This window comes from Trachemys scripta, chromosome 4 (assembly GCF_013100865.1).
Source record: "Trachemys scripta elegans isolate TJP31775 chromosome 4, CAS_Tse_1.0, whole genome shotgun sequence".
NCBI classification, from domain to species: Eukaryota; Metazoa; Chordata; order Testudines; family Emydidae; genus Trachemys; species Trachemys scripta.
This window is the reverse complement of record NC_048301.1, coordinates 113,202,761-113,223,286: the sequence shown is the minus strand read 5'-3', so window position 1 is coordinate 113,223,286 and position 20,526 is coordinate 113,202,761. Positions and strand designations below refer to the sequence as shown.

Sequence of the window (20,526 nt, the reverse complement as noted above, 5' to 3'; positions counted from 1 at the left end):
AGTAACAGCCGTGTTAGTCTGTATCCGCAAAAAGAAGAACAGGAGTACTTATGGCACCTTATTATGCTCTCTGTATGTGTGTATATATATCTCCTCAATATATGTTCCATTCTATATGCATCCGAAGAAGTGGGCTGTAGTCCACGAAAGCTTATGCTCTAATAAATTTGTTAGTCTCTAAGGTGCCACAAGTACTCCTGTTCTTCTTTTTACTGAAAAAACACAAAACCTAGTTCAGTTCAAACCAAAACAATATTTTGGGGTTCTCTCACCAAAACTAAAAACTGGGGGGGGGGGGGAATTAAATATCAATTAAAATTGCCTTTTTTGAAATGACATTTTCAAAATGAATCATTCTGACATTTCTGATAATTTTGTTTTGGGGGGGTTTTTGAGCTGAAACTATTTGCCAAATTCTACCCAAATTCACAAATATTTTCCATGCCCGAATAATACATTTTTCAGCAAATCACTGGAGAAAAAACCACCCAGCTCTAAATGATACCAACCTCCTTTGTAACGTTATATGAAATCTACTGATGAACTGGGCTATATAAGAGCTAGGTATTATTATTATTTTTATTAATAACTGAGGAGGGAGATGGGATCAACAGTATTGCTCACCTGCTTAAAAGTAGGCATATACTTAAATACCTTGCTGAATTGGGGCCTCATCTTGCACCTATCATGATGGCACATTAGCACCTACCTGTCCTATGCCTGGCTCTAGCCAGTGCTATTAGCTTAGCATCACATTTACATAAGCATTTCTTTTAAAATCCGTCATCTAAAAAACAATGAATAAGCTAGAAGTCACTTATGCAACTGCCATGTGATTCATCTCCACATGCTCATCTAGAGTTAGTTACATGCACATAAAGCAAACGGGTTTTTTTTAGATCAGAGCATATTTCAAATAGTGTATTATCCCCTAACACTTCTGATTGGATTTTCCTTGCTGATATTAGGACAAACCGACGGGCCTTGTCCTGGTATCAAGGACTTTGTGTATGAGATTGTCACAGTGGGTATTAATAGAGATAGGGGGTTTTAAGGAGCATCTTCTACATCAAGATGCTCTGGAGAGCAAGAACACTGAGGGCTTGTCTACACTTACCGGGGGATCGACACAAGGCAATCGATGCATTGGTGGTTGATTTAGCGGGTCTAGTGAAGACGCCCGTCAACATCACATAGCGTGGACCCCGCGGTAAATAGATCTAAGTACGTTGACTTCAGCTACGTTATTCACATAGCCGAAGTTGCATAACTCAGATTGATCTCCCCCCACAGTGTAGACAAGGCCTGAGTGTTAATTGCGAGCTGAGGAGGAAAGAAAGGTTTTGAGGTGAGATCTGCAGAGAGGAAGTGACTCAGACTCTGTGGGAGGGAAAGGACTCCAAAGAGCTGCATTATTTCAGCACTAACACATTCCCATGCTTGGAAACAAAAAATATGCTGGACCTGAACCTTGACAGCAAGTAAAACCTTTCTCAAGTCTCTGCTGGAGAAAAAGGTGAAAGGAGATTTTTTTTTTTTTTACCATCAATAGAAAACAATTCAAATCAGTCTAAACAGCTAACACAACAAAGCGCTGTGTAAAAAAACCAACAGGAGCAAATGCTCCATTTTTTCATCTCTGGGGGCTAATCATCACCTCTAGACTTGCTTCTATGTCTCACTCACATTCTAGCTGGGTGCGTGTTGGTTTCATTATGGTCATTATCTGTATTGTAGTAGTAGGCTCCCCAGTGGAGATCGGGCTCCAGTGTGTTAGATACTGTACTACTTACACAGTCCCAAGGATGGGAGACAGAAGTGCTATTATTTCCATTTTACAGAAAGGGGATCTGAAGCAGAGAGAATTTAAGGGCTGATCCTGCAAGGTGCTGAGCGCTCTGGTCCCAATCCAGCAAAGCACTTAAGCACATGCCTAAATGCTTTGCTTTATTGGGGCCAGAGTGCACAGCAGCTCTGCACGATCAAGCCCTAATTGACTTGGGAATTAAATCCACCTTTTCAGATCCCCAATACTGCGCCAAGATCATCCTTTCTTCTTTTTTATTTCTATTTTCTAGAAATGTAAATGTCAGTGATCAGTAACAGAGAGAAGCAGCTATCACTAGGAGGACTTCATAGCCTGTGTACTGCTAACAAAACCTGTATGCTCTTTGCATTCACTTTTTACAAATGCTCCTGATTTATAGGGTTTCCTCCAGAACAAAATGGTGCTCAGATTCAGGAGCAGAGCCTTCATTTTAAACTTCTCTGAGAAGCCAAGAGCAATGCTAAGGAAATCAGCCTCAGAACGTTCAGTAGGAAAAGTCAATTTCACAAGTTATAAAAATTCAGCTTGTGTCAAACTTGGTCAAGAGACTAAACAGATGGCAAACTCCTGGCAATGCTCAGGCCCCTGCACTCAAACAGCTCCTCAGGGCTGTCTGAAGTGGACACACACAGCTCATACCTCTGGGATGTGATGGCTGAGGCAATAGCGCCTGTTGCAATGCAGACAGAGCTGTCCCAAGGTCGTAACGCTGGCTTTACACCTGGGGAAACCACATATATTGTCAGCTTTCACTGCTGCAGAAATCAGGGCATCGATATCTTCTTCAGCTGTACTGTCCGCTCCGGTTTTAACCAGAGTCTTTCCTAGAAGTCCAGGGAAAAACCCAACAGTTTAATTGATTACCTGACCGTTATCAAATGAACCCAACAGACAACGGGCTACATTCTTTGCTGGTATTATGGGTGCAGCTCTATAGATTCCAGAGAGCTTCGCCCATTCACACCAGCAGAGGATTTGGCCTCAAAACACCGCCAACCAGCCATGATCAGCAAGAACAGTTGCCGAGAGCCAGATACTACAATGAGATGTACCAAGTGGCATATGCCACTGACACATATGCACGGTAGTGGATATGTAACAGTAAGTAGCACACATCTCAGATTGTAACCTGTTCTAATTGTTCCCATAATCAGTTTTTCTTCACGACCCTGGTGTTTATCTGCCTTCCACTGACTGGGCATTGTTAGGACACTCACTGGTAATGCTGAAACAGATTGTTGCAGGCTCCTTGTGCTATAAGAGCTTGGCCATTGAGTTAAAGACTCATGTGGCCTTAAGCCTCAAACAGTTCTACCTCCTTCTCGTCATCCCCGACACGCCAATGTTTGCCCCATGCGTCTCTCGTCATCCTTGACACGCCAATGTTTGCCCCATGTGTCTCTCGGCATCCCCAACATGTCAATGTTTGCCCCACGTGTCAATAAGCCTATTTCTAAGTATGAGAGTGCAGCTTCCAATCCATTCTACACAACAAACAGATCCAGGCCCCAGCCATCTCCTATGATTATCTAGGAGCTATTTCTTTGGAGATGAGCATCAGTGACCTTTCTGAAAGTCTAGTCAGATGGTCTGTGGACGCATACACAGCTCATCCCCGAGGGGAAACGTAGGGAATTAATGAGAGCCCTGCATGGCCTCGATTTAAGCATGGTCAATAATTCTATTGAATCCCTCATCTCACGGAAACTGTCAAAGCCTATGTCTCTCTGGGGATAAAATACCCCCGGCTGGTGGGTCAGCTGACTTGGGCTTGCTGGGCTCGGGCTTCGGGGCTGAAAAACTGCTGTGTAACGTTCAATGTCCACACAGCAATTTTTTGCCCCACAGCCCAAGCCCCCTAAGCCAGCTGACCCAGGCCAACCCCGGCCATGCCACGGTGCTTTTCTCCCCATGCAGGCCTTCCCAAAGGGGGCACTATTCAGAAAAGGGCTGTTCTATCCATGGGCAGAGGCAGAGAAACAGGCTGTAGCTGGGAGTACATTACTAAAGCAGTGCAGTGTTCAGAGGTCTGACATAGCTACAGTCTTAGGCTGGGATTTGCAAAGCAGCCTAAGGGAGTTAGGCACTCACTGAATTTCAGCAGGAGCTGGGCACCTTAATTTTCTTAGGCTCTTCTGAGAAGAGCCCAGGGAACAGTGACAATGGGAAGCCTGCAGTGTGACTGGCTTTTGCTATGGAAATAGCGAATCTTCCTAAAGGCGGGGAAAATGTTAAAGAGGAAAAGCCCTGGAAATCCCCGGAAGGAGGGGCCTACCTTTGGCTTCCTTTTTGTGTTTCCTTCCAGCTATTTCCTGCAAATTGATGCTCAGCTCCTGATTCTTTCTGATGCTCTCTTCCTGTTTGGCTTTTTCCCGTTGCATTCTCTCCAGGTGCAGCGTTTTCAGATCCACTTTCCCTGAGCTCATGCTGCTTCCTCCCTTCTTGACAGGGGCTAGCGCCTCTTTGGCAGGGTTTTGAGATTCGGCAAGAGGGGTTTGCTCACTGCCACCCGTATTCACTGGAGAGGAGCTGACGGTGGTGGTTCTCTTGCTGATGCTGATGTACCTCTCTCTCCCCTCCCCAGTGCTTACATGCTGCAACCCATATTCTTCGGCCATTTGGTGCACCAGCATCCTGTCATGAGAGTTTAAGGAGGAAGGGAAATCCAACTGCATCTCGCTGCTCTCCAGAAACTCTACCATCATGGCTCTGAACTTGCCTGAACTGTCTTTCATCTCTGGTCTTTCCACCCTGGCTTCGTTCACACCCTGCAAGGGACCTGCTGCTGGCTTGCGTGTGGATGGTTTTGTTGGATTTGGTTTGGATTTCCAGCCTCCAGGCAGAGGTTTCGGAGCAGAGGTTGTGCTGGCTTTAGGCCCTGCCCCTTGCTCGCTATGACCTTGAGAGTTCTCATGAGAGTAATTTTCTGGCACGATGTCGTCGAGGTACTCGAAGGCCGTTCGCACTTCCCCATGCTCACTCAGATAATCCACCAGCCGTTTCAGAAAGGCCTGGCTGCTGACGGTCCGCGAGTCACAGATGACTGCCACATGGCGTCGTGCCCGAGTCACGGCCACGTTTATCCTCCGGTCTTCAGCGAGAAAACCCACCTCGCCTACAAAACACAAACCCCCTTGGGCCATCAGAAACTACAGCCTGGTGGTTGGCCACGCAAACAGCAATGTTTCCATAGTAAAGGCCAGATCCTCAGCTGGTGTAAATCAGCACAGGTCATTGGAATTACAGGGGTTTACTCCAACTGTGGATTTGGCCCAAGATATTGTATTGGCTGCGGAGTGAGATAGCAGGGAGCACAGGATCTAGTGGCCTGAACACTGGGAGGCAACAACTCCTGTTCCATCCTGGCTCTACAGCTGATTCCCTCTATGACCTTGGACAAGTCATTCAACCTCTGCCTCAGTTTCACCATCTGCTAAATGGAACTAACAATATGTATATAGCTCACAGGTGACAGAATGGATAAATGCATAAAGGATTTGAAGATGAAGAGCATTATACAAGGGCTACTATCTGGATGGATTAAAATGAGGGCTCAGGAAGGAAACAGCAGGGAATGCCTGAAATAGAAGGGGAAGCTACATATTAGAATTACAACACACTGGCAGAAATCAGCCTTCACGGCACCTGCCCACCCATAGTCTGTCTCCAGCTATCAATACCAGTCTCACTTTCACAAGCAGAGAAATATACCAGTCCCAAGTTACACCCCATCCCCCATGCCCACACAGACGAAGGGTTAAAAATAACAAACATGTAGGAGATTACACCAAGTCTATTTCTGCTCTCTGGCTATTTTCTCAAGGAGCCGTAATAACAGATAGCAAATGCCAGAATGACTCAGCTCGGCTCAGCTAGTGAGAAGGCCAGTGTGGGCGGCTCCTGAGTCTCCTGCTTCTATGGATAAATGGCAGACAACTGGAAAAATAAACATTACGCAGATCTAGGCGACAAGCTTCATTCTGAGCACCTGAGGATCATGATGCAGAACGAATTAAGCCACATTGGATTTTAATAGCTAATTGTGTGTGGCCACGTCTCTGTGCTCCACGACCTGGCGTTAATTGCCAGATATCACTGGCAGCTTGCAGAAGCAGTAACGTGCTGGAATTCGCTTCTCCAATCCCTCCTGAGAACCTGACTGCTGAGAAAGTTCTACTTATTAAAATCCACAGCAATACAAGTGGGCTTTACTGTTGGATTTTGCAAGTATATTTAGCAGTCATGAAAATGTGGAGCCAGGCCGGGACCGACACTGGTCAGAGCCATTCATGCCCCTGCGGTTTTAGTTGCTGGTCTTCACTGGGCAGAGGCTGTCAGCAGTGCCAAAGTGTGGGGTTTCTCTGACATACACCTTGGGAAATAGGATAGATTTGGGCTCCTGTCCTTAGTGAAGTGCTGTCACCTACTGTGACGCCTCTGCTCAGATGCCAACTAAATGACAACAGGAGCAGACTGTGATGGGGAGTTTGGGGATGTAGCCACCTATACTGAATTCATTCTGGGTAAGACACCAACAGCTGTCAGATGGCAGTGAGCCCTGATTACTAACGGCTTTCAGTCATCACCACCAACACCCTCTCTTCTCCGTCAATCTCTTCTCAAATCCCACTTCTTCCATGAATCCTTCCCAATTCCTTCTCTCACTCTTAAAACCCTGCACCCCTCCCTTTCCCGAACCACTGCTCAATGTCTCGTCTGTAACTGTCTTAGACCATAAGTCCTTTGGGTCTCACTATGTCTGAAAGGTGTGATGCACACAGGGGTGAAAGTAACTTAAAGGACTTACGGGTACGCAGGGCCGGGATCCTGGGGGGCGGCTCAACCAGAACGGGTGGGGCCTCAGGTGGAAGGGGTGGGGCCTTTAAATCCCCAGGCACTTTAAATCACCACTGGAGCCTCATGATAGCTGTAGCAGCGGCCGGGAGCCCCGGAGCTCTGGCGGTGATTTAAAGGGCCCAGGGCTCCGGCCACTGCCGGAAGCTCTGGGCCCTTTAAATCGCTGTCTGAGCCCTGGGGCTCCTGGCCGCCGCTACCCCAGGGCTCCGGCAGTGGGGCTCTGGCAGCGATTTAAAGGGCCAGGGGCTCTGGCTGCTGCTGGGAGCCCAGGGCCCTTTTAAATTGCCGGCCTGGGAAAGCTGTCCTTTGCCGGTATGGTCAGCTGCGTACTGGCTCTTGCCAGTATGCCGTACCGGACCGGCTTACTTCCACCTCTGGATGCACATTTATGGTGCTATAGAAATGATTCTGAATGATAATCCTTATGGTTCAGAGAGTGCAAGATGTGTTGCAATGGGCCCCAATTACATGGTTCAGCAGATTGAGTCTAAGAAGAATTATGGGGTTAGAAGGAACTGCCCAGGTCGTCTAGTCTAACCCCTGCCACGCTGCAGGATTTGTTGTGTCTAAACTATCCAAGACAGATGGCTGTCCAGCCTCCTTTTGAAAACCTCCAGTGAATAAGACTTCCAGCTTCAGGCGACTAGCCTCATTCCAGCTATTATCTTCCCCTGTATTCACTGATAGGAAAGAACCCAATTTTCTGCCCTAGATTTTGCTCTGAAAACAAACAGTGTTATGCATTATTTACAATAGCAGATTCAGGTTGCTCTTTCTCTAAGGGAGAAAGCATGCAAAAAACAGGCTTCCCCAGGAATTCCGCGTTCTGTGGGGAATGTCTGGGACTCGCATCCAGGTAGGAAGCCGGTGATGTGAGTGCAGGACTGCCAACCCAAAGGGTTCAAAAATGGTGAGTCAAGCCATTCTCATTATTTTCTGAGGACGTATAGATCATGAGATTTTAAAAATAATACACGTTGAGTTCTTATTTACTTTCTGCTGTGTGAGCCCTTGGGATTCATAGTTTCAAGCTTTTCTCTGCAATCGTGAGGGCTACAAGCTGTGATTCTCAGGTAATCACGTGGCTCCAAAAGCTGGGGACTTCAGAAAAAAACAGCAGCTCTCAAGAGGCTCGCAATAAAAATCACAAGAACTGGCAATGCAGAATTTTGCAGTGTTAAATTATTGCCATTTCTTTATGTGACCAAGCTTCCTCTTCCCCCAAAGCACTGTCCAGCACGGAACACGTACCCTTCCGATTGGATCTCACAAAGGAGAGCACGACGGCCTCTTTCTCCCGTCCCTGGAAGCCATCTACTGATTTAATTTCCAGCTCTGGATATCGGTGACAAAGATGTTCTCTTAGCATGTCCACCTGAAAAACAAGGACATGCACATATTAAGGACAAGGTAAATGCAAGATAAGAAGGATTAAAACAATATCGCCCCCTCCTGGAAGGTGCCTTCCTTCCTCCATATTCACGCATGCCTGAACTTGCATATCCTGAGGGGGAGGACTATTACCCAAGGAACTGGTCATGGGACTGCTAATGAAGAACCTCCTTAGTTCCAATCCCATCTCTGACACTGATTCCCACTGTGGCCTTGGAATAGTCACTTAATCCTGTTGGACCAGATCCATAGCTGGTAAAAATTGGTTCGGCTCCCCTGAAATGAGACCCATTTACACCAGCAGAGGGCTGGCCCTCTATTTCAGCACCCTCACCTGCTATATGAGGATACTAGGGAGCGTTAGGGAGGATTAGTTATTGGGCTCTGAACCTTTAACATACTAAGTATTATTTTAAAATACTAGCGAATCTGGATTTGTTCTAGTGTATTCCTTCTACACTCAGCTTGAAAAGCTGTGGAGGGAGTGCTGTGCGCTCACCTGGAGGTTGTAAGGAGCAATGACAGCGATGTCTCTTGCTTTAACACCAGCTTCCACCAAAGCCTGGACGTGCAGGCCAACAAGACACATTTCCCCTAGGGCAAAACCAAACCCAGCAGTAAATCAAGAGCAGGCGATTTCACTCCAAGGGACGTTGACAGGTAAAGCCAAAAGGTGATGGCCACTCAACTGCTCACTTCTGCTGCAGTGATTAAGAAAAAGCTACATTTTCCAAACTAACTCAACTGCGTCCTTAAATATCCTCTGGACTTTTTATGGAAAATATCCAGTCAGATTTATATATCATGGCACCAACGTGGACAGAAAGCCCCAGGGTTCAGTGAAAATGTCAGAGAAGGACAGGGCTTGTTATAGTAACCCCTGCACCAGTGCTTAAAAAAGCACTGGCAGACAGAGGACTGGTGAAAGTCTTAATGGGTTCCATCCCACAATCTCCTTGGATGGAGCTTATTGCTATATACTGCTGGAAAGCTAGGACTCCCCAGTTTCCCATCCATTTATTTCTAGCTCTCCCAGATCATAAGATATCTAGCCATTTAAACATATGATCACAGCATTCTGATTATCATCAAGCTTCTTCCCATCCTCCCATTTCAATTCAGACATGATTTCAGTTGTCAGTACTTTAGATTGTCTAGAAGCAGGGCCCTGTGTATTACACAGCCATGGAATCTGCTGCAGTTTCTACCCTCTCCCACATTGTGATCTAGAATTTAAGCTTTTAATCAGAAAGTTTCTAGCTCCCATTGTTGTGAAGACAGCTTTGAAAATGTCATCCAAGTGTAAGAGATGCAATGTTATTTTCCTGAGTCTGCAGAGAACCTGACTCAGTAGCTCCGAGAAGAAAAAAATCACCTCATTCAGCTCAATGAGCTGTTAACTCTGAATCCTGAAGGTAGTGAATAATGTTCACATTTACATCACCATTTCCCCATTGATCATTTTAACAATGGCCAGCTAATGTGCTTATCCCACAATACTTCCCACCCCTTCCCCAATGCTAAAATGTACAAACCCAACAAACCGAGGGTCATGCTCAACTGCCAAAACGTCCAGCTTTCCCCCAACACACACACCCCACCAAACCCCTGGCGACTTCTTCAATTCAATTACTCTTTGTCAATACCAACATCAGTTGCCTGTTGAAAACTATAAATATGGGGACAGCAGAAAATAAATTGACTTTAACATGAAAAGTAATACCCCGGGGCTGCTGGACTGACTGTTACCTACGGTTGTATTTAATACTTTTTAAAAATCAATTTTTTTGTTTAAAGGTAACTGCCGTTGAATTTCCAGTCCGCGACACCAGAATGTGGCAGAGTCCAGGGATCTTGTTGCAAAATTTAGGTCCAGTTTGTCACAGAGTACACAGGGTTCTGTCTAGGAGCTTGGAATCTTGGCTTTCAATGGTCCAAAGCACCGTCTAGCTCTAGAAGTTCACGGGATACGGTATTAATACCTGATGTTTCAAACACTTATTACGCCCATGCTTAACTATTTGCAAGTGAGTAGCCAAGCAGGTAAGTTTGCAGAATCAGAGCTTTAGTTGCTAAAACTAGGTTCTTTGAGGTGAAGGGTGGCCCAGTGGTTAGGGCAACAAACCTGGGACTTCGGAGGACTAGGTTCCATTCCCTCTTCTGCCACAGACTTCCTGCATGACCTTGGGCAAGTCACTTAGTCTTAGTGCCTTGGTTCCCCATCTGTAAAATAGGGAGAATAGCACCGCCTACCTCACAGGAGTGTTGTGAGGAGAAATAAAGATTGTGAGGCACTTAGATACCGTGGTAACAGGGGTCACATAAGTACCTCATCTAGACAGATAGGTTTCAATTGAAAGAAGGTTAAAAAGGCTGAGTTGGTAAAGACTGTGATGTTCTCTTCAGGTCTGACTTGCCAGAGAAGCCCTCAGACCCAGGAAACTAGAGCATGACACTTGGAACATTCAATGTCATGCACATTCCAAGCATGGGATTTGGGCTAGTGAGCAGAGAGAGAAAATTAATCCCTGAAGCAGGCAGCCTAGTTGTCAAGCAGGCTGCATTGCCATGTGGCAGATAGATACTTGGTGAGAAAGGAAAAAAATCCAGGCTGCTGTAGAGATGACGGCGTGTGGGACAGGGAGTCCACAGCATTGCTGGCCCAGGGGAGATGCCGAAAGTTTTGGGTACACTTGGTTGTTATTATTTGGGAACCTCAGTCAAGGATCAGGGATCTATTGTGCCAGGCACTATATAGCACTGCACAGACAACTAACAAAGAGGACAGTACCTGCCCCAGAGAGCTTAAAATCTAGGCAAGGACATGCTATCGTACTAGCAGCCAGCATATAGGGATTGGGGGAGAGGGCGTTTACTTTTGGTCTCAGATGATTACAGTGTTCAGGCATCACCACAATACACTGTGTAAATGGCTGGTATGAGGAAGTCAGAGCTGCTCGCTTTTCTACTCTCCTTCCTAACATTTATGTATGGTGTACGCTAATCGAAATAAGCCAATCTTCCGAACACACAGGGCTAAGTGGGCCCCATCAGATAAAGGTATTAGGGATACTAGCACCACTACAGAGGGGCATTCAGGATGGGGGATTACCGTATCCGAGGTAGAAACAAAACTTGAATGCCTTAATGGGGCTAAGTCGGGAGGACCGGACGATCTTCATCCGAGAATATTGAAGGAATTGGCGCGGGAAATAGCAGGCCCATTAGCAATAATATTTAATGAATCTGTAAACTCGGGGGTGGTCCCGTTAGACTGGAGAATAGCTAATGTGGTTCCTATTTTCAAGAAAGGGAAAAAAAGTGATCCGGGTAACTACAGGCCTGTTAGTTTAACATCTGTAGTGTGCAAGGTGTTAGAGAAAATTCTGAAAGAGAAACTAGTTGAGGACCTGGAGGTTAGTGGCAATTGCGATAAATTACAACATGGTTTTACGAAGGGCAGATCGTGCCAAACGAATCTGATCTCCTTCTTTGAGAAAGTAACGGATTTATTAGATAAGGGAAATGCGGTGGACCTAATATACCTGGATTTCAGTAAAGCGTTTGATACTGTACCCCATGAGGAATTATTGGTTAAACTGACAAACATGGGGATCGATATGAAAATCCAGAGGTGGATAAGGAATTGGTTAATGGGGAGAATGCAGCGGGTCGTATTAAAGGGTGAACTGTCAGGTTGGAGGGAGGTTACTAGTGGAGTGCCTCAAGGTTCGGTTTTGGGACCCATTTTATTTAATCTATTTATAACTGACCTCGGAACCGATTGCAGGAGTGGGCTGATAAAGTTTGCGGATGATACGAAGGTGGGAGGCGTTGTAAATTCGGAGGAGGATAGGGATATCCTGCAGGGAGACTTGAACGAGCTTGTGAATTGGAGTATCAGGAATAGGATGAAATTTAATAGTAAAAAGTGTAAGGTGATGCATTTGGGGATGACTAATAAAAATTTTAGTTACAAGATGGGGACGCATTGGTTAGAAGTAACGGAAGAGGAGAAGGACCTAGGGGTCCTAGTAGACCGCAGGATGACTATGAGTCGACAATGCGACGTGGCGGTGAAAAAAGCCAATGCTGTCTTGGGATGCATTAGGCGAGGTATATCTAGTAGGGATAAGGAGGTCCTGCTTCCGTTGTACAAGGCGCTGGTGAGACCTCATTTGGAGTACTGTGTGCAGTTCTGGTCTCCCATGTTTAAAAAAGATGAACTCAAACTGGAACGGGTGCAGAGAAGGGCCACTAGGATGATCAGAGGAATGGAAAACCTGTCGTATGAAAAGAGACTAGAGGAGCTTGGGTTGTTTAGTCTGACAAAGCGAAGGCTGAGGGGGGATATGATTGCTATCTTTAAATATATTAGAGGGATTAATACGAGGGAGGGAGAAGAATTATTCCAGCTTAGTACTAATGTGGATACGAGAACGAATGGATATAAACTGGCCGTGGGGAGGTTCAGGCTTGAAATTAGACGAAGGTTTCTGACCGTCAGAGGGGTGAAATATTGGAACGGCCTTCCGAGGGAAACGGTGGGGGCGACGGACCTGTCTGGTTTTAAGATTAAGTTAGATAAATTTATGGAGGGAATGGTTTAATGGTATAACATAGTAGTCAAGGAAAACCAAGAAATGGTAGGTAAATTGTATAATGGCTGACGGGGTCAGGCTGGAGACTCTTGCCTATATGCTCGGGGTCTTACTGATCGCCATATTTGGGGTCGGGAAGGAATTTTCCTCCAGGGCAGATTGGCTGAGCCTCTGGAGGTTTTTCGCCTTCCTCCGCAGCATAGGGCAGGGATCTCTAGCAGGAGGGTTTCTGCCGATTGAAGTCACCTAAAACAGGATTGGGGACTTCAACAGCAGAGTCCAGGGAAGGGGTAGGGACGGTTTTATGGCCTGCAGCATGCAGGGGGTCAGACCAGATGATCATAATGGTCCCTTCTGACCTTAAAGTCTATGAGTCTATGAGTCTATAAAGGAAAGACGTGAAATTCACTGCTTTATGTAATGCCACGGGATAAAATTTCATCATTATTGCCCAACTAATTTGCCAACATAAAACGCTGTCCCTAGTGCTCTGGTCTTTCTCTCTGTTTGGAGTCTCCTTATATGACTATGGTGAAGCTGCTACTGTCCCATTTAACTGTACAGGTTTATGTACCTAATGTGTTACAATAAAGATCTGACAAAGTGATACTCCAAGGCAATTAAAGCAACAACCCCGGAGACTACTGTACAACACAAACCAAATGGGAGTTCAGCATTGAGGGCGACACGCCATGCTGAAAACTCACAGCTCTGCCCACCATTTCCTGGCTGGTGTGACAATCTGTGTGGTATTTAAACCCCCGTTATCTGATCCGAGGCCATTCAGTCTGTTTTCTTCCAGCCTGCTCCAGCTCTAACGAGCAGCAGCTGCTTCGGCTATGGTCCCAGTCCATTGTGTTGCCACCCAGAAACCCCAATGCATGCAGAACAGCACATGCCAGGTGTCATGCTCTAGGCCAGTGGTCACCTCATTAGTAAAAAAGTTTTGAGCACGCACCCCCTGCTCCCGGCCGAACTGCTGGGGGGGTGGGGGAGGGAAGCGGTGCTGCTCCGGCGGCGAACCCCGAAGGATCCTCTTGCACGCACCCCACTTTGGAGACCACTGCTCTAGGCCAGTCGAGCCTGTTTATGCAAGGCAGGGGGCTGTGCTCGTTCTTCCTGTTTCCAAATTCTTGGCTGACTGATCCATGGAGCTAAACTGGCACTGGCGCCTGCAAGAGACATTGATATGTCCCTTCTGAGAGGAGGGCAGGAGCTGCACTTACAGAAGCGGCTCCAGCAGGAGAGGAGAAGTGGCTCCAAATCATAGTTATACTTTGGCTGTAAGCTCTCTGGGGCAGGGACTGGCTATTCATCGTGTGTATGTACAGCGCCTAGCAGGATGGGGCCCCGATTCCTGGCTGGATCTGGACTAGAGCAGGGGAGAGAAGAAATGGATTCAGAGGACTCAGATCTCACTCTGGGTGCGTGGTTGGGTCTGGGGTAAAGCGATGAAGCGGAAGGGGAGAGATGATGATCACAGAAGGGAAAAGCTGTATCAGAAAGCACTGGAAAAGAATTGATGCAGGCCTTAACTCCAAAGGACAAGGGCTGTACACAACCGATTCGCCTAGGAAACAGTCATTGCCATGCACTTAAGGAAATTAATCTTACAATGATGGGAAGAGCGGGTAATAAATGGTGTGACCCATTTGATTAGGCACCACTCCCTGAATTGGTAACCAAGTAATAAAGAGGTTTGTCACTGTCTATGAAAGCCCTTGAAGATATCACGGTTCAGCAGCCCTGAAAGGGGGTGGGGGAGGCACTGTTCCTGCTGCCCTCTCTCCAGGGTAGGGTGCCACCCTGCTGGCATTTTATGTCCAAAAGGGAGAGGGAGCAGACAGGAGGCATTAATCCTTTTAATGTAAGGCGGTTAATGGTATGAAGGTGGCTGCTGCTTTCAGTCCCAGCACATGGGGCAGCCCAAGAACGTTAAGTTCCACCGCACTCTGTGGCCCAAATCCTTGCACAGCAAAACTCTTGGGTGGGGAGGATGCAGAAGCTCATGGGGAGGGGGCAATTATCCCTGTGCACAACTGAGCCCAGCTCTGTAGGGGTCCTCAGGTAGCTCTTTGGGATGTGGCAGGGCTGGTTGATCAGCCACTATGAATATCCTTCAGCAGCCCCCGGCGTTCCTTCCATCTAATGTACTACATCGTATTGCTTTGCTCTTTCCAGAGTTTTAAAGAAACAGGGCTAACCCCATCCACAGGAGACACCGCCACATAGTTACTGGCAGTCCTTGCCACTTGACCGGTCCTCTACATCCCTGTAAGAGCCAGTATATCATTTTTCAATATCATCCACTCAATAACCCTCCAACTTCCTCTGATAGAGAGTTATCCAGTGTTATTTGAACTCTCCTCCAGGCTGTGCTATGACTTAGCTGGTGAATGGACAGAATGGCTGCAAGCTAGAGGGCTGGGAATCTGGGACAATCTACTGCTGTCAGCGAATCTGACGTCCTGCGAAGCAACAGTACCTTGATTCCCTTTAGACTGTTCATCTTCCACTTCAAGCTCAAATAAGCCACAGCCAGCTGTGTCTATAAGCAGCAATGGAATCCTAGTCTCTTCTGTAGAAGCAACTCCCGGCAGGTCCCTAACGGGTTATGTGGAAAAGAGTGAATTAGCAACACTGAAGTAACAATGAGCATCAGACAGCAGATCAAACATTCTGCCTCCCCCCTCTGCCCCAACACGGCGAATAAAGAGACTCTAGTCTCAAGGGTAAGACAGAGAAACTGTTATATAGCACCCACTACAGGCCAGGTTATAGACCAACAAAGGCATCCACTCTGGAGGGGGAAGTTCAAACAGGTCCGTATGTCATGTGGTGCACAAGAATGGTGACAGGACTGGGAGTCAGAAGCGCTTGCATTCTAATCTCAGCTCAGCTGTGTGACCTTGCATAAGTCCCTTCACCTCTCTACTTCATTTTCCCCACCTGTCAAGGCTCTTTCCCCTCTCTGAACTTTAGGGTACAGATGTGGGGGCCTGCATGAAAACTTCTAAGCTTAACTACCAGCTTAGATCTGGTCCACTGCCACCACTCCCAATGTGCTAATTCCCTTCCCTGGGTAGCCTTGAGAGACTCTTCACCAATTCCCTGGTGGATCAAGATCCAACTCCCTTGGATCTAAAAACAAGGAAAAATCAATCAGGTTCTTAAAAAGAAGGGTTTTAATTAAAGGAGAAGGTAAAAATCATCTCTGTAAAATCAGGATGGAAAATAACTCTACAGGGTAATCAAACTTAACGAGCCCAGAGGAACCCCCTCTAGCCTTAGGTTCAAAGTTACAGCAAACAGAGGTAAACACTCTAGTAAAAGGTACATTTACAAGTTGAGAAAACAAAGATAAAACTAACACGCCTTGCCTGGCTGTACTTACAAGTTTGAAATATGAGAGACTTGTTCAGAAAGATTTGGAGAGCATGGATTGATGTCTGGTCCCTCTTAGTCCCAAGAGCGAACAACCCCCCAAAACAAAGAGCACAAACAAAAGCCTTCCCCCCACCAAGATTTGAAAGTATCTTGTCCCCTTATTGGTCCTTTGGGTCAGGTGTCAGCCAGGTTACCTGAGCTTCTTAACCCTTTACAGGTAAAAGGATTTTGGAGTCTCTGGCCAGGAGGGATTAGAGTATGGTACACAGGAGGGCTGTTACCCTTCCCTTTATAGTTATGACACCACCTATGTTATAAAATGCCTCCCAGATCCCCTTCTCTCCTCAGTGTTCTGGGCGTGCTGCATTGGTAATGACATGGCTCTAATTGTTATGTATTGCATCACTTTAAGAGTGCGATGAATGCCGCTGCTCCGGGATCAGCCTATGTAACCCACTGGGTGTGTTATATGTCCTGGACAGCGCCTGTTTCACGGAGGACATGGGTCTGCTCTAGCTTTCAGCTTGAGAGTCTGGCTCTTCAGCTAGTACAAAGGCTCGTGCCTTTAGCTCTTGGATCCCCCCGCTCAGCCCCTGGTATTGACAAAGATGATGGTCACTGCAGTGCACTGCAAGACAGACTTGTGACCATGCCATATATCAATTTCCAAGATGGTGGCAGTTCAGCAGTGGCAGAACTTTGTGTCTGAAAAACGGAGCTGAACACTGGTCATAAGGACTATGTTGTAACATTCCCTTAAACCCCTCTCCCCAGCAGCCCAATGATAGGGGTGGTGGGCACCACTGGGCAGTTGCTTCTTCTCAAAGCCTGGGCTAGCCAGCCAGCCCTGAAAACTTTTGGCTGACTGATCCATGGAGCTAAACCACACACCACTTTTTTATGAACTGCAATCATTTCTAATACTAGGCAAAGTAGAGAGCGTGGGAGTTAGTGGAGTTTCACTCCACTAGCGTCAGACAGTAAAGCTACAGAAATAGGTTTATGCTGCAGCAGCTTTTAGCACCGTAAGGAGGAAGAGTCCCTAAAAGTGTTCTAAGATGTAGCAATTTGACAGCTGTGATATTCGTTAAGTCAGAACACACCAGCCAGGTAACTAGCCAGGGATTCTGGTTTCATATCATTTCTACATCTGAAGAAGCTACGTCAAAAAGTTACATTTTAACACCGAAGAGAGTTGTTCCTTGAATTCACAGTCTGTGAATGGATCAAGAGATGGAAGGGTTGGATTAGGAAACCTGGACAGCTTCGAGGCAAGTACACTGCAAGTCCAAAGGCTCTGATCTTACAGTACAATCCTATCATCACTGAGATGCCACAGGAACAAAACCAAAGTTGCTATTATTACAACAGCACCGAGAGGCCCCAGCCCAGATTGGCAGAACACTGCGCTAAGAGGAGTACACACACATAGTAGGAGACAGTCCCTGCCCCAAACAACTTACAAGCCAAACAGATAAGAGTAACAAAAGGTCGGAGAAAGGAAGTGTTATCTCCATTTTACAGATTGGGAACTAAGACAGAGGATGAAGTCCTGGCCCCACTGCAGTTTGTGGGCCAGGATTTTACCTAGAGAAATGAAGTGGCTTTCTAAGGTAACCAGGGAAACCCATGGCAGAACCAGGAACTGATCCCAAGCTTCCTGAGTTGCAAGACAGGGCCTTAACCACAGTCCCAAACACTTGAATGGTTTTCCAGCTCGGTAAGTTTGCCCATCTGCACTTGTATTCCACCGGTTTGCTTTGCTTTCAATGGATATTACTCACTTCATCAGCAACAAAAGAACTCTCCTCTCTGGACTGAAACTCATTCATCTTCTAGCTAGAAACGTCCCCAGGATAGCACGTGCACATGAGCATACATAAATTAACACTGACACAACGGACTCTGTACACCCCTATGAAAATTCCAGCCAACTTTTTGACTTGCCTTGGAGTCAAACTCAAGAAGAAGCACAAAGTAAAACTGCAGCCTAATGGACAATCATTTAAAGCTCAGTGCTGCCCCTCACGGGACTGGTCTAGTGCCCACTTGAAGGGAGCCGGGGACAGGATCTGGTGCCTGGTGCAGTTTGGCTGCACCCTTGTGTGGCATAGAGCTGTGCTATGCAGACGCTCGCTGCTCACCAGCACGTAGGGTGCTTAGGGACACTGGGACAGGGCCGAGCTGGATTTACCAGCCACAGCACACTGCACCCTGCTAAGGGCATGTCTTCACTACCCGCCGGATCGGTGGGTAGCAATCGATCTATTGGGGATCAACTTATCGCGTCTAGTGAAGACGCGATAAAATCGATCCCTGATCGCTCTGCTGTTGACTCCGGAAATCCACCACAGCAAGAGGCGGAAGCGGAGTCGACGGCGGTGCGGCAGCGGTCGACTCGCCGCCGTCCTCACAGCCAGGTAAGTCGACCTAAAATACGCAACTTCAGCTACGCTATTCACGTAGCTGAAGTTGCGTATCTTAGGTCGACAACCCCCCTCCCCACCCCCCGTAGTGTAGACCTAGCCTAAGACACTCCATTGCTGCTTTTAGACCTAGAGGAAGATTTCTTCCCCCCAGCCATGGAGGTTCCCTTCCCAAAGCACAGCTGTTCAGGCTTCATGCTGCAGACCAGCATTTGGATTTTAATAAATATGTGACTCATCCCCCATATTTACAGTTAATTGCTGCAATTACCATCCATGTTTTCTACAGATCCAGTTCTGAGCAGCAGCAAAACAGTTTCTCACTGAAGTATTTCTTCTCCTTTGGTCTGCAGGACAGATTTATCCCTCCTTTCTTGATGCAAACCCTAAGCAGCTTTCCATCCCTTTAACATCTATCCTACTATTCCTCACACTGGTAGCCTGCTTACATACACACTGAAGGATCTGTCTAGAACCCAAACATGGTTAGTCTCCTCCATATAGACAATCCTATTAACATGATTCTTTGACAACTCCTAGCGGCCAAAGAACGTACTTGCAGCACGTCTCATTACAAGGAACAATCAATCTGGAAACTTCATTTCAGAGGAATTAGCTGCATAAATCTTTTTTGGGGAGAGAAACAACATGCTCCTTTGGGAGAGGAAAGCATTCAGCAGAACAGGGTGTTACCCTGGAAAATTTTCTGGTGCTTATTTAAACGCTAACCCCTTAAACACAAGGGAGAAGGTTAGCCCACTTGCTGTTGCAAAGCAATGTGAACTGCAGCGATGTGTTACTGTTTTAGGGAGAGAATCTTGTCAGTATCACAGTCGGGACAGTCACTGCAGCCAAACGCTGGACGGAATCCCAGTTCTGGTGCAATATATACATAATGCCTTACTACCTCCTGCGCTTCCTTTGAAAGAAACATTTCCCAACTTCTTGTTTGTTTACTGACTAGTTAGCTGAACATAGTAACCACAGGGGTCAAGTGCTTCTCAGGCACAGCCAGTGTGGCCAACTCTTGTGATTTTGTCACGGGGACTCACAATATTTCGTGTTTCACTTAAAATGTCCAGCCCTTGGATTCTTGTGATTAGGGGAGAATCGCACCTTTCACTTTAAAAAAGAGTTTCTAAGCCCTCATGGTTGCAGAGAAAATCTTGAAAACATGATCAAAATGCACCCTAAAGACTCAGAAACCAGGCAGCTAATAAAAGGAACCCAAGATGTAGGTCTTGTTTAAATCTCATGATTTTTAAGCCAATCTCATGATTTCTTAGGGACTGACTCATGAATTTTTGAATGCTGAGGGTTGGCGATACTCACAGATTTAACAGTGAGATTCATGGGGGTTTCTTATAGCCCAGTGCTCCAGCTTCATAAGTGTACTGTCACCTGTTCATAGTGTCTGAAGGGAAGTTTGGAAAGAAGGGTTTGGTCCTTAAGAAATACTAGGACTATGAAGGGATGTTGAAGGCAAAGTGTATCCTTTTGATAAAGCACAACCCCATTTTACTGAAAACCACCGTTAACTGAAATCTGGCTATGTGTCTCATGGGGCTGTGCGGGGATTACTCATTTTCATTATTTCTATTACAGTAGCATCTAACAACCCGAAGCACGGTTCAGGCCCCCACCCCCATGATAGATGCTCTACAGAAAAGTAACACAAAGAGCTGCCCCAGACAGCTCACAAACTGGGATTCTGACAGTGTGCAACAACTGAATAGACAAACATGGACGGGGAGTATACGGTGCGTTTGCATAAGTTAGTACCCCTGCCTAAAATGCCAATCAGCGTCAGAATCAAAGCCAACTTTAAAGGGGCTCCACATCAACTGGCAGCGTCCCTTTAAATAATCTGGCATTGTTTACACTGGAACCCATGGTCCAGAAATCAGAGCCTGGACCTACCAAGCACCCACTTTGATCTGAGGCCCTACTTATCCAAAGGTTTTGGGTGCCTCCACCAAGACCTTCTCACAGAGGACTGCATTGGGCACTGCTTCTCCCAGGACAGCATCCTTTC

General features: G+C 46.6%; 1 protein-coding gene across 1 annotated transcript in view; it reads right to left on the bottom strand.

The window, feature by feature from the left end:
* IGHMBP2 (immunoglobulin mu DNA binding protein 2) overlaps positions 1-20,526 on the bottom strand; it is an 88,585-nt gene that overhangs the window by 4,557 nt on the left and 63,502 nt on the right. The window contains exons 10-14 of the mRNA XM_034770450.1: positions 15,164-15,282; positions 8,577-8,671; positions 7,937-8,060; positions 4,104-4,943; positions 2,468-2,652 (exon numbers count right to left, since the gene is read on the bottom strand). Of these exons, the coding sequence (XP_034626341.1) occupies positions 2,468-2,652; positions 4,104-4,943; positions 7,937-8,060; positions 8,577-8,671; positions 15,164-15,282 (1,363 nt within the window). The remainder of the gene's footprint in view (positions 1-2,467; positions 2,653-4,103; positions 4,944-7,936; positions 8,061-8,576; positions 8,672-15,163; positions 15,283-20,526) is intronic.